Genomic DNA, 14,449 nt, shown 5'->3' with positions numbered 1-14,449 from the left:
GAGGGGCCCGGAAAAAGGCACTGGAATCCAGGAGCAACTAAGTAAACCTACACAGCAGTCTGGTCCCTCAGCCCTGCTGCCCTCAGCGGAGTTGATGTAGCTGACACTCCGGTTCTGCCCCCGAGCTGACGACGGAGCATTTGCAGGGTGGCACCAGCCTGACTTCCCAGCTCAAGTTCTCACTGAAGAGCCCCAGTCCTTTGCTCCTCAGCAAGAAGCCCTTGGGTCACCCCCATTTCTGATCGTGTCTAGAGAAGCAGGGTGTGCAGATACGCTTTCTGCCCTGGGTGCCCCGCCGCTCCAGTGTTCCATGGACAGCGGGGAGATGGGGGAGGAGCCAGGCCGTATCCAAGGCGGGTGCTGGGGAAGGGCCCTTGTGGGAGCCTCGAAACCGTTTTTCTTTCTTTCTTCCTTTTTTTTTTTTGGCTCTTGACCATGGTTACTTTTCTTCCTATTTTTGTCAACACAAATCCCTAAGTGTGTTTGTGTCCGGAGAAAGTGCTGTGAGTAACTGATGATACATTTGTTGATGAACTTGTGAATCATCCTGGGGGAGAGGGAGTCCAGAGAGTGGAGCGGGAGCTCTGGAGGCTGCATAGGACGTGTCGTAAAATATTTAGCAAATGACCGTCCAAACCACAGGGAAAAAGTCAGAGAGATGGGAATTTGAAAGCTGCCAGGATTTAAAAGCTATTTAATGCTAACCATCAGTGCCAAAGAGCTGAGAGCGGCTCCCTTCTTCCCTGCGTTGGCAAGGACAGCCCCGAGAACGTGGAGCGGCTTTGGACTGGCCGTGGCTGCACTGAAAGGCTCTTTGTTCAAGCCCTCCCGTAAACAAGGGATCTCCTCTGAGATGGAATCCTCACCTTGTCTACTGCCCGCACTTTCTCAGGATCCCCCAATGATAACCCTCCAGGAGGCACAGCAGGGAAGCCACTAGCTGCTTGGCATCAAGGAAAGAAAAAACAGCCCCATGATGGACTGAATTTGTCACTTTCCTTTCCAACGTTCTGAGGTCACTTACACAACGACCTCAGTCCTTTGGTTCTAAAGGTCTGAGCTCAGGAGCTGTCTCTCCTAAAGGGTTAGGGGTCTTGCATATTTAGGGCTGGGGTCAGGACTCACTGCTCTAACCTGACTCTTTGGAGATCTGTTTATTTTGGGGTAGAGGATGAAAAGGTCTTTCCTGATATTTTGGCTTGAAAGCCTCGAAAGTTATGTCCTCCTCAGTATCAACACCGTGAGAAAAGATAAACTAAGGGAGAAGCAGCAGGGGGATAATTTAAGTCAGTGGAAACAATCATCCTAGAGAAGAGAGACCTCAGCATAGTTTGCTGAGAGGCGTTCTTCGGAGTCATCATATGTGTTCATGGCTAAGCAATGCTAATGAACTTGGTGGCCTCAATCAACAAGTCTGTGCATTATGCCAAGAAGGTCCCTGCTTTTAGGGAACATATCATCTATTTTGCTGGGGAGGCATGCATCACCTAAACAGATAACTAGCCTTTGAGGTTACAAAAGTCAGAGCTCCCTGGGCAAGGTGGTCCCAAGGAGGCCAGCAGGAATACCTGTAGCAACATTGCTCCACGTACGTCGGGACCAGAATGCGGCCCTTCTCCCTCATTCGTGTTTTGTTTTGGTTTTGTTTCCTTCTGTTGTTGTTATTCCTGCGATTTTGCTTTCCTAGAATGTCTTCTCTTCCACTGTCTACCTATCCCAAGTCCAACACATCCTTCGAAGCCCACCTGAATGAATTTACAGTCACTCCTGACTTTTCCAATCTTCATTACTTTGAACTCTTAGAGTACTTGGAGTCTGAACCATTCATTTGGCACATGGTTGCACTGTGTATTTTAATCTGTTTTTAAGGAGGATTCATCTTTTCTCCTCAATTCAATGGTAAGTTCTTTTTGGCAGGTGCCACATCTTATAACACTTCTGTGTTACCCACAGCATCTAGCCGTTAATACCTGCCCCTGGGTATTTGCACATGCCTTGGTATCTTGTTAGAGGGCTGCTGTTGGTGAGTGAAAATCTTGGTTGGGATTGGGGAAGAAGATTGAATTCTTGGTAGGCCTAGGGATACGCCCCAAACGAGTACTTCTGGGTTGAGAAACACATGCTCTGAGCAGTTTTTGGTCCTGAAATTCCATTCTTAGTTGTGATTTTTAAAGCAGATAGAAGGTTCAGAAAAGTTGTAAATTGAGTATAAAAAATTATTTGACTGAGAATGAAAATTGATCAGCAATTCCATTCATAGTGTTTCACATGTGTAAGAAAGAAAGGAAAAAGAAAAGGAAGGAAGGAAGGAAGGGGGAGGAGATAAAAGGAAAAAAAGCCTGGAGGGTGGAGCGGGGGACACAGCAGACTCAGTCTTCAAATACAACAGCAATTTCACGATGTAATAATTTTTAATATTAAAAGTAAATTGTAAATGTATCTTTATAAACAATATGCATAAAATAGATCTATTATTCTAAAACCTTTTCTTTTTCAAATGCTTTTTCACAGTAATATTTTAGGTGTCAGATTTTTCCCTCAAAATAATAGTGCAATTGGAAGAAGGAAAATGTTGTCAGTGAACTCGGACTTCTCTGCTAATACAAGTCCTTGTATATTTCCTGTAGAAGCGGGTGAAGACTCATGTCCGTCTCTGTTTTCTTTATTACTTGCAACAGCTGCACGTGTTCTGTCACAATCTGTCTGAGGTCTGTCATTTTCTGGAGCAACTTGGCAAAGAGCTGAGAGGACTCGGGGTGGTTCAGCTTGAGCTGCAGCTCCAAGGCTTGCAGCAAGTTGTCTTGTATGTCCTCAATGGGTTTCACATTCAGCAAACCGGGGCGGTCTGGGGGAGCAGAAATGGAAGACAGAACAGCAGGTTCAGTTACAAAATTCTCTGGCTCCGCATCTGAGGCATATTCAGCCAAACAACTCACTTTTTGTTGGTTTTGCTTTGGTTCTAAAATAGGGTATGGAGGGAAGGAAAGCAGATAGTGGGCAAGAACTGCATAGAAGGAGAATGGAATGAAAACCAAGACTATCAAAGCTCTTTCCAGGGCCGTTCTCTTCCCGGCCAAGACTAAATCTGTGTGACCAGTTGACAGAAGAGGGTGGCAAGGCAACTGTCTCACCAGACGGGGGACTCTTCTGCTGGCATGTTTCTACTCACTCAGAAATCTCATTTTCAACTTCTGTTCCTTCCTGATGAGTCTATGTTTTATAACCTCTACTTACTTTCTTACCACTACTTTAAACACACTTTTAACACACATTTTTGTCTTCTTTTTGCTTAATATAGCTCATGCATTTTCGAAGAGACAAGACATAGTTTTCAAATACTGTTATGCTTGGGAAGGACAGACCAGACTTTAACATAGGCTTCTTCTGATTAGTGAGGTTGCAGGTAATGTTCACTTTCTTCTTTATACTTTTCCTTATTTGAACTTTTAAATGGCAAGCTTAAATTACTCTTAAGTTTTTAATGTTTTTGCTTCATGTAGATCTTTTTAGATTCAACCTTAAATACTTTCTAGTATTCTTCTTTACTTTTACTTCTTTACTTTCTTGTATTCTATACTTCTTTTTCATTACATTTTCTAATGTATCCCTGCTGATGTTTAGAAAAAAACGATTGGCTTTGTTACATTGAATCTATTCCAATTTCACTCTTGTCAATTCAAATAGTTTTTATCACAGATTTAAAAAATTTTTTGGACAGACAATTGCATCTGCAAATAATCATCGTTTTATTTATTTCTTCTTTTCCAGTGTTTATAGTTCTCATTTCTTTTTCTTGCCATACTGCATTGGCTAATGTCGCTAGTATGGTATTAAATAATAGTAGTGTTGGGAGGCATTCTTGTTTTATTCCTAACCTTGAAGGAAATGCTTCTAATGGTTTACCACAAGTATGATGTTTACTGGATTATGGTGGATAGGTTTTTCTCCTGGCTCCCCAATAGTTTTAAAGTGTTTGTTTTAGTCAGGAATGTTGTTGCATTTCATCAAATGTTTGAAAGTTTTTCTACCTAGAGTGATGACCATATGGTTTTATCTTAATCTAGTGTAGTGAATTACATTAATAGGTTTTCTTATACTCTTGCATTTGTTTGCTAATATTTTACTTAGGGTTTTTAAATTTGTGAGATTGGTCCAGAGTCTTTTTGTGTGTGTGTGTGCTACCTTTTGCCTCTTTTGGTCATAAATGTTAACTAGTCTTATTGACTGACTTGAGAAGTTTTCCTTCTGTTTCTATGTAGTGATGATCTATTCCTTGATGGTTTCTTGGAACTTATTTGCAGAACCATCTGAGCCTGGTGGTAAATCTTTGACTATCTTTAATTTTCCTCCTATAGCTTTTAATTTATTCAGGTTTTCTATTACTTATAAAGGAAAATTTTAGTAATTTATATTGGAATAAAGTTGTACATAATATTCTCTTAGAATCTGAATCTTTTATTATTCTTATATATACCTCCTTTAACTGAATGCTTTTTACTTGTGTACTGTCTCACTTAAAAATTTGACTTGCCAAAGGCTTATCTATTTTTTGCTTTTTAAAAAAGCACAACTCCTGGTTTTACTGATCAACTCTGTTTTTGAAAATTGCCTTTTGTTTTCAATTTAGCTAATTCATTCTTTTAACTTTCTTTAGGTTTTTTTTCTTTTCCTCTTTTTCTCATTTCTTGGGTTGAATGCTTAATTCATTTAGTTTCAGTATTTCTTATTTTCTGATAGATGAGTTTAAGGCTCTAAAATTTCCTCTGAGTGTCACTTCTGTTTCACCCCATAGGCTCCGGTAAATCATACTCTCACAGTTCTTTTCTAAATAGTCTGTTTTACTATTTTGATTTCACTTTTAATCTAAGAGTCATACAGAGACATGTTTTTAGATTTCCAAGTGGAAAGTCTGAGTTTGTTTTTGTTTTTTCTAATTTCTAAGTCTGGTTAGAATATAAGGTTTTCTCATTAAGGCTCAGCAGAGGGGCACAGAGATCATGTATGACATTCAGGTCACTCACTTGATACCTTGTACTGATTCCAAATTTTAGCTCTTGAAGGCCAATCACCCTCTTTTTCTCATTTTAACTCTTCTCCCCTTTACTGTAAACTAAAGCACTGTATAAACGTTTTTACTTCTCTTTTTAATGTTCCTCATTGTCTTGCCTCCGTTTATCATTGTGCCTTTGCTTAAGCCCTTTCCACACCAAGTCCCTCAAACATCCTACATTCTGTCATAACTGTGCTTAGGCACGTTCTGTTCCTCCTGCTGGGAGCAGTCTCACCTTCCCTCCAACCATCCTACTGATTTCAACCTACTCTTCAAAATCTAGCCCGAGTCCTTATGTCCTGGAGCCTTCCTGGAGGTCATCCCTTCCTTGCCCCTGTTCTTCCAATCCCCTTTCTCTGGTCCTCATAGCATTCTACAAACACCTCAATTGCTACTATCCTAGTAGATTACATTTACTGAGTGGTTATCATTTCCCAAAAATCGTACTGAAGGCTTTATATACAATATATCATTTAATCTCCACAATAACTCCATGAGGTCAGTGCTTTAAGGAGGGGAAAATGAAGATTTAGAGAAAGGAGTTAGATCCTGCCCAAGATCTGCCACTTGCTAGTAAACAGCACTGCTGAAATTTGAATCTGATTCCGAATGCTATACTCTTAACTCTTATTACCTTGTATTATAGGTACTGATTTTCTTGTTCATCTCCCCTACTTGGCCACGAGAGATCAGAGGGCAGAGACTATGTCTTGATCATCTCTGAGGCTCCAGTGGAAACACAGGAAGCACTCAGTTGGCTGAGTTTATGAGTGAGAAGGCTGTTCTAGCCAAGAGTCCTGAATTGAAAAGTACAGTTCTTCTGGTTGGTGAACAAGCCTAAAGGCAGGATCAATGCACAAAGAAGAAGTCTCCGGAAATAGCGTTTTCCTGTATTTAGTAAACTCGAGCAACCTTTACCCGCTGAGGCGAGACACAGGAGAGCAAGGTGAGGATGATCTCAGGTGGGATTTTCGGAACTCTAAACATGTTCTTAAATTTTTTTTTCTTTTTTCTTTTTTTAAATTACAGACAGAAAGTTACCTGTAGTTTGATTTTTCTCCCCTCAACTTCTCCAACATCTCCCATTGACTGGAGTAATTTTTTTTTTTTTTTCAATTTCAGCACTTAATTTTGGAAACATTAGCAAGAATCTCAGCTTCTGAGAATGAAACAGATGATTTAGTCCTGGCCTAGAGAATCACACCCCTGGAGGAGTTGTCCTTTCTCACAGTTGCTATGCAATAATGAAACCCCCTGACACTTCAAGGAAAACCAGATCCTGGATTGGTGCCTTGGGTTTAATGGTTGCCGATCCTCCCCCTGAACAGACGTGCCAGATTTCAAAGGCCTGGACTGGACAGCAAATGCATGTGCGTTGGCAGTGGCAGCATTTTGTGTCGAGGCGTCGGTGTACACCCTTGTGCAGACCCTCTGCTTGCTGGGGCCCTGGCCCCTCAGAGCCTTCTCTCCTTCCTCTAGAGCAGCATCCGTGGGGTCAGAACTTCTGCAGAAGAGGTTATGCTAATCTACTAGGTTTCATTTATCGTGACAGTTCAAACAAGCAAACCCTCAAATGCAGCTGATCGGTTTGCTGGAAACACTTGGCTGCCGTGCAGTACAATGGAACTGTTCCCTCTAGGAGTGGAGAAGGATCTGGTTTGGATTTTCAAACCTCTCTTTGGCAAGTTATTTTTTATGATGTGACAGATGAAGTTTGGCTGAAATTTTGTGGCCACTGATTTATATTTTCTCTAGTGACAAGTTAGATCATTTACAGATCTGTCCCACTGTCGCCCTTACGGAGCCTCAGTCAAGGCAAGAACGGAGGGCAGGAGAGCGGGAACGTGGTCGCTCTACTTTTAGGTCTCTCACTAACCAGTTCTGTGACCTTGGGCAAACTGACCAAGTTCACGGCGCCTCAGTTTTCTCCTCTGTAAACGAAAAGGACTGGATTAGAGAGGTGATCTCTAAGACCCTAGTTCAAACGTTGTAAGCTTTATTCTTATGTGTAATTCCCTTTACAAAAGTCACATAATTAAACTGGGGAAATTAACTCAAAATCTAAATAGAAAAGTATATCAACGGGCTGACACATTAAACTTAAAACATTTGGCTTATTTAAAAAGCAAAAAAGCTTCCTTTGGTCTTAAGCACTCCCTAGGGTCAAGGGCAAAACGGATTTGTCAGGGTTGTCCCCACCCTTTACCCTCCAGTCAGCTCCAAGGCCTTCCCTGCTTCCCCTGCCCGTCTTTCTCTTTCCACTTTCCTTCTACTCACACTTGAACACTTACTGAGCTAAGCTGGGCACCACAAACGTGCCACAGAAATCTGTCTAAAGACCCAGCCGTCCTGGGTCCCTCCTCTTCCCTCTCCCTTTCCCATTGGCCCAGGGCCTGCTAAGGTATTGCTCTTAGGAGGCTGGTCTGAGGTCCTCTCCCTACACCCTGCTGAGGGTTAGAGTTGGGGTCTGGAATGGGATCAGGGTCAAGGGACCTCCTTCATTGGCCCTAGGTTGCCTAGAAAGCCCTTTTGGGAAAGTGCGTGCTGACTCAGGCTCCAGGACCCAACACTCGAGGAAGCTGGAGTCAATTACCGGTTCCTTACTCCCCAGGCTGCAAAGAATTGGGAAAGAAACCTTTCCGGTCCCCATCGTGCAGCGCTGGAATTGATTAGAGAGCACTGTTGATTGTGGGCAAATCTACAAAGCTCCCATCTTATCCAGATCTGGTTCTGTTAAGTGAGGAGCTTATCTGAAGCAGATTCAAATTCTCTGGACCCTCCTGGGATCTGCCCACCTGGGCCAGGCATTTCCCTAGACCAGATTTTCTCAGGAGGGGTCCCGGTTAGGGAACCAGATGGCCACAGCGGCATCTCCTGAAGGAGACGCAGACAAATCAAAGCGCGTGGTATTGTTTCTTTTCTAGTTGCTGCTGTCATGCTGTTCCCAGTTTTTTTCCTATTGGATTTCTTTCTGATGGAGACAAATCGGAAAAGGATTGCACCCAGGGCATTTAGGAAAAAGAAGTCTGATAGCTGGGCAGCTGTAAATTGATCCGAAGGCAATGAAAAAACTTAGCTCGGGTGTGGGCTGAAACTGAAGGGGGGTGGAGCTCCTTCGGGAGCTCACACTTTGCATTTCACTTCCTTTTACTCTTGCTCCCCAATTTCCTTTATTCCATTGCTTCCTAAGTTCACAGATGTGTTAAAAAGAGGAGTGGATTTGGAAACTGAGGACTTGATCTCGTCTCTCCTCCACTTGGCTTCCATGTGACTCTGGACAAGTCATCTTATCTTTCTGGGTTTTGGCTGAATTTTCAAGGCGACGGTGGTGTTTCTTTCCTAAGGTCATGGTTAGAAGGAGTCAGGTAAAGGAGCTTTGTAACATTTTACTATTCTCTGTGTTTGTTCAGACAGAGGCAGTTTCCACAGGAATGGGGTCCGGAGCATAAACAGGGGTGGGGTGGCATGTGTGCAGCTGGGAAATGGGAGGTTTCTGAGCTGTTATTGGTAGAGCATAAGTTCAGGAGCGTGAGAAAATGATTCCTGATGCAGATACACGTTTGGGGTTTGGGGCAAGTTCTCATTCTTGTAGTTGAACACATGTAAGCAGGACTGAGAACAATAATGAAACAGAGAAGCCCCCGAGCCGAAATTCACTTCTTCCTTAGAGACGGTGTTAGGGATTCTGCGGTCCTTTCCTGGTCTAACTGTCAGGATCATGGGGATCATGAGGCAAAACTCTGAATTCACCCAAGTCTGTCTTTGGTAAACTGGTCTGGCCTGTAGCAATTCCCTCCCACCATCCTACCGCTAAGAGAAAATAACCTAAGAACGTTTCCCATGTTCTTTTCATATTTAAATTTGAACCGGGGCTTGACCAAGTGCGGGCTTGATTCTCAACTCTGCCTCCACACTGAAATCATCTGGGGAAATTAAAAACACGCAAACTAATACCTGGGTCCCATCTTGAGAGACTCCGATTGACCTGGCCTGAGGTATGACCGCCAACGTTCCTAAAAGCTTTCAGGTGATTCTAATGGGAAGCTGAGAGCAAACACCACCGGTGTAGTGAGAAGCAGTTGGAATCTCACCCCGAAAGCTTACTTGCTGGGTAATCTCGGGCGAGTTCCTTAACCTCTCTGTACCTCGGTTTCCTCATTTAAAAGATGGAGACGTGACAGTAATCTAGCTCGCAGTGTTGTCCAGAGGATGAAATGAGTTACTAGACGGAAGGTGCTCAGAGCAGCGTCTGACACACGGGAAGGTAGCTATTTCTATTTGCACTAGTGTAACAGTACAATCCAACGTGCCTCTTTTCTTTCTTACCTTTCTCCTCCTCTCATTTCTGCGATGCTCTTGGGTCTTCTCCTATTCTTTCCTATCTTTCCTATTCTTTCCTATTCTTTCGCCCTTAATTGCTCCCTTCTTCTCCACCCCGCCTTCTAGATGCTTTTCCCTTTCCACTCCTGGGACTGCACCTTGCTGGGGAGGTGGTGTCTAGAATCCTAGCAAGGCCAGCCTAAATTAATCAGAAGTGTGAACAATGGATGATCTGGGGAGAAATGTGGTTGATGGCTGCTATCAGGGAAAGGGAACAACAGGACAGAGATCTTGTACCGGACAGATAAAGATCATCGGTGACAAGCATGTCTGCCGTGAATGCACGTGTGGCTCGTGGAGTCCTTGCCTCTGAAGTGGTCCCCGTTCTAACATATCCCTGTTACACAACAGTTAAATAAATGCTTTCTCTGTCTGTGTCCAAATGACAACCGCAAAATGACACAGCAATGACACGTATGATCTGGCTAGGATGGAGGGCGCGCGTGACCACCACCAAAATGAAACCAAGCCCAGGCCATATTTTCTTTTATCTGCCCATTAAGTAGCAATTGCACACCAAGTCCCCCCACCTCAAATGCTCAAGTACCACCTCCAAAAGCCACCTCCCCAACTACAGCACAGAACACAAAAGTATCTGGTAACAAGGTGGGCAGCGCCTCCCCTCTGCCGCGTTCAGAGCTCGTTTCATCTCTCAATGGCACCTGCAGTGAACAGAGCGTGGGGCCTGTTTTATTTCCAGCTCTCTCAGAATGGAAAGGGGACCAGAGGCTCCCGTCCTGCCTTGGGAAGTCCCATCTTTCCCGCCTCCTTTCACCAGGGGTTTGGGTCCCCTCGTTCTGGTCATTTGTGGTCACTCAAGTGAAGCTCAGCCCCATGGTTTGCTCCCCTTCTCTGCGTCCAGACCAGGGGAGGAGCAGGCTCCCCTCAAGCTGAGGGATGCAGATAAATTTCTGCCCCTTCTACGTCCCACACCAGCTCTGATCAAGACCGGGAGGTAGAGGAACCAGGCTCGAGCGGAATGATGGAGAGTGATTTCTTCTTCCCCGTCAGGCCCGACACACGCATGCTCCGAATCCAATGTCTCTCCCTTGCTTCCTTAACCTCTAGAAATGCCAACGGCACACCAAAGGGAGTCAACAAAATAAAAAGTGGCCAAGGATTTGTTCTCTGCACCTCTCCCCTCCCCCCACGTCTTCCTTTCCAACGTCTTGGAGAAGAACCTGTGACCTCAAAACATAGGCGTGATCTCCAACTTCTAAATATGACCTCTTAACACATAATGTCCCCCAAACTTTACAGAATTCCCCACCACACTCCTGCTCGTTGGTACCGCCTTCAGGGGCAGCAAGGCCCAGAGCTCTCCCCTCCCTTCCCTCCCTCCAGCATCTCTGTCCCTTGGGGTTTTGTTCTCAATCCACAGCTAATCCCCTTAAAGTGATAGCTGATACAGGGATTAGCTGCTATCTCCTTAGGAGTATTTATACGGTACTAAGGGAGTTTAAGAATGCTGTTGGTGAAATTTCAAGCAATCCTCTGGCAGGACTGTGTGCAGCTACTTCAAATTATACAGTACAGGGAAGAGGGAAAATGAGCAGTTATTGTGTGCTCACCACGTCCCAGGCACTGTGCCAGAGGCTTCACAGAATGTTCTTTCATTTACTTAGGGAACTGATAAGGAATTCAGGCTCAGGTAGGTAAATAACACATCCAGTAAGTGGTGGGGTGCGGGGTTTGGGGAGCCCACAGGCCCCCACCGCCCCAGCCTGCCTCTCCCGGTGCACCGGTGGGTGACGCGGCGGGACCCTGGGGGAAGGCGCTCTACCCGGAGCGCGGGGCGCCTCAACACCTGCGCCGGCCTCTGGAACCGGGGCCGGTTTCACTCTTCCTCACTTGCGGAGGACCTGTCTGAGTGCCGTGCCAGTCTGGAAGTCTGCCTGGGGTCACCCAGAGTTTAAACACACATTGTGAGAGCCCAAAATGATAAAGTGCTCCCCAAAGCGGCCCGCTGACTGGCTGGCGGAGCCTCTTCCAAGATGCTGGTGTGGGGACAGGAATGACTCAGCAGTTTGGCTTTCAAGCCCATGTCTGTCTCTGAGGTCAAGTACAGCGAATGATCCCAGCCTACCAGGCCTGGGGTTAGGAGGGGATTTTATCTCTGAAGCAGTCACAGATAAAGATGCTTCAATGTCCCACAAATGACAAAAGCCTCTGTGTGTGTGCGCGCGCGCGCACGCGAGTGTGTGGAGTTCAAGTTTCTCAGATGATTCTAGTGTGTTTCTCTTCTCCCTACCCACACCCACCCCCAATTCTCTGGTTTTGAGAATTTGGGTGCCAGCTGAGAACTTACAAATATACCTCCCTCTGTCTAAACCAAGTGTGTGAGGTTATGAGAAGAGTGAACGAATGGGGCATTTCTAGATAACCCACACTGAGTCATTACTCAAAGCCATCCTGGCCACCTGACAGGATTTGCCCACTGGTCATGGCAGCATAGCGGGGAGACCAGGACAGCAGGCGAAAGGAACAGTGCCATACACCATGCAGACACAGAGCAGGTGCCCATTCAATAGTTTTCAATTAATAAATGAAGGCAAGTACTCTCTGACACAATCATGGGCCAGATGGAAGATATGAACCATGTCATCAACACTCTTCAACTGCCCTGCTCAACGCTCAGTCACATGAGAAATCAGATGTCTGTGTTTATTCTCAATATCACGAGAACCGTCAGAAAAACAACTTTTACCACTCAGACCCTAGCCTACGTCTTGTCCAAAAACACTGTATGGATAAAGTAGCTGAATATTTAACTGCCACAGGAGAATGGAAGAAAGTTGGCCTCTTGTTCTTCATAGTATTATTAATGCCTCAGTTTTCAAATACTTTTGGTTTTGTCTCCCCCCAGTTAACTAGTAAGGATGATGCCAACAGACAAAGAAGACATGGGGGCCACTGGGCTGTGGAGAATCAGAGGGCCCCTGAGCTGGAGTTTCCTCAAGAACAGCACAGGCCCACTCAGGCACGTGCCCTCTATCTTTTGTTCCAGAGGAGAGCTCGGCTGTCCCTTCTAACTGGTAGAAACAGTTCCGCATTAAAATGGAAGGATTACACACGAGCTGTCACTATCCTCAAGATTTTGGAGGGCACTTAGGGACGGGGAGGGGAGCCGGACACCCACAAGCCCAGAGCCCCTCCCGCTCTGTCCTGCGGATCCTTAGTGCTCTCTGAGCTGGAGGGAGAGGGGGCCCCTGTACACGAACGGGAGGAGTGACGTTGGGATTGTCTCCGAACGGCAGGAAGAAATTAAGGTACTGGAAGGTATTGTTAACAATTTTAAATTTCTCTCACAAATTCTCCTGCAACCACTTCTCTCCATCGGAACCTGCTATAAGATGGTATCTGGTTAAGCTCGGACATATTTACTTAGGTACTTAAAGCTTACGGTCAGCTTCTGCAGGGAGCTCTGCGAACGGGAGCTGTGCTACTGGAACAAATGGAAGAACCAGCACCAGTCTCGGCATTAACCTGGGCTCTGTTCTGTCCCAGAACAGTTCTCAAACCTGGGGTGTAATTTTGTTAGGCAGTCAGGTACAAATGGTGTCTTGAGAAGGGCTTTGGATAGCAGGAAGTAGTAATAGCTGGACTATAACGGGAAATTCTTGATTAAAATACTTGGGGGCAATATGGAAATGGGTAGTTTTTGATAATTGCCAAAGAACCCCAAGTCCAAGGTAAGTAACTGGGATGCTTCCACATCTCAATACAAAAAAGGCCGTGGCAGTTAAGGGCATCCGTTTTAAGGTCAGATTGGATCAGACCTTGGCCTCACCGATTAGTAGCTCTGGGACCTTGGGAAAATTGCTTAATCTCTCTAAACTTCTGTTTTCTCCATCTATAAAATGGGGATAATGAGAGACTTTCTAGAATTGCAGGAAAAATTAAAGATTCAGAATGCAGGTAACGTGCTTAGCATCTATTCTGGTTCACAATGAAGTATTCAATAAATGGCAGTATTATTATTATTAATATTTGATTACTATTCATTCAACAAGGATGTATTAGTACTTATTCTGGGCCAGGTGCTGTACTTTGATTCTATTCTAATTCCAACAAATTAAAAAGTATATATTGATACACATACAAGTCAGGACCAAGGGTAAGAAACAGAGCTCCATGGTATTGACCTGAGAGGTCTAGGAGTTTTCCAACCGTCACAGAATATCCCCTCTTCCTTGATCTGTAGCTGTACATGTGTGAACAGTTCCCCCTTCCTGTACCCTATGCTCCCTGCCCACTCAACAGCAGAAACGCACAGGATCGCTCCAAGAGCAGCTGTCCAAAATCGCTTCACAGAGAAAGAATGGGACGGCTGGAAACAGGAGGAACTGCTGTATAGGAGGTTTGTATAACCGAGCCAGACCCAAGAGGGTAAATGAGGAGGCTCGATGACTTGCCATCTGTGACTGCTGCACCAATATTTACAGCTTCTCTGTCATTAGGATGGCGATGACAATCGGCCTCGAGAAATATATTGTAAAATCCAGTGAATTTCCTCCCCATATCTTGGAAGTTTGGGAAGAACTGTAATGGATTCCAAACTGTTTTGAATTAACAGAAAGAGCTTTTTCCTGTTTTTCCTGTTGCCGAGTTCCAGCTGGAACCCTCCTAAGCTTTTCTCCAGCAAACAGCCAACGCCCAAGGGGGCAAAGTGTCCAGTGGAGTGTCCTGGGGCTTGTCAGCTTTCCTGAGCTTTCTGCTTGGCCTTGGCTGCTGGTGGGTTTGAGGAGTTTGCTGGTGGGGCTGGCGTGAGGCTGTGGCGTCAGCTGCAAGCATGCCCTTGCTGGAGGCAGTGTGATTACTCTCAACGCCACCCATCCAGCCAGCGAGACCAGGGCGGGCAAGGGAAGTCCTTCCCTTATCACCACTCCCAAGGAAGCTGTGCTTCTGGACTCTGGGCCAGGCCTTCAGGAGAGCAGGGACGGGACCACAGGCTGGGGCCACCGACACCGTGAGGGAGTCGACCACATCCGCCAGCCAGGTGGCAGAAGAGACACTGGG

The 14,449-nt window shown here is 45.3% G+C and overlaps 1 protein-coding gene across 5 annotated transcripts in view; it reads right to left on the bottom strand.

Annotated features, from left to right (window-relative positions):
- The window catches only part of LOC307193293 (peroxisome proliferator-activated receptor gamma), a 216,665-nt gene that overhangs the window by 84,955 nt on the left and 117,261 nt on the right, over positions 1-14,449 (bottom strand). For 4 of the 5 annotated variants that reach the window (XM_079935050.1, XM_079935051.1, XM_079935048.1 and 1 more), the window contains one exon: positions 2,402-2,845. The exons of the other annotated variant lie outside the window; for it this stretch is intronic. In XM_079935050.1, coding sequence (XP_079791176.1) covers positions 2,598-2,845 — 248 coding nt within the window. In that variant the 3' untranslated portion in view covers positions 2,402-2,597. Of the gene's footprint in view, positions 1-2,401; positions 2,846-14,449 lie in introns of those variants that run through there. 5 annotated transcript variants of the gene reach the window in all.

The sequence above is a fragment of the Stenella coeruleoalba genome, assembly GCF_951394435.1.
Source record: "Stenella coeruleoalba genome assembly, chromosome: 10".
Taxonomy (NCBI): Eukaryota; Metazoa; Chordata; class Mammalia; order Artiodactyla; family Delphinidae; genus Stenella; species Stenella coeruleoalba.
Note: the sequence above shows the minus strand (reverse complement) of the source record. Positions and strands in the feature narration are given on the sequence as shown.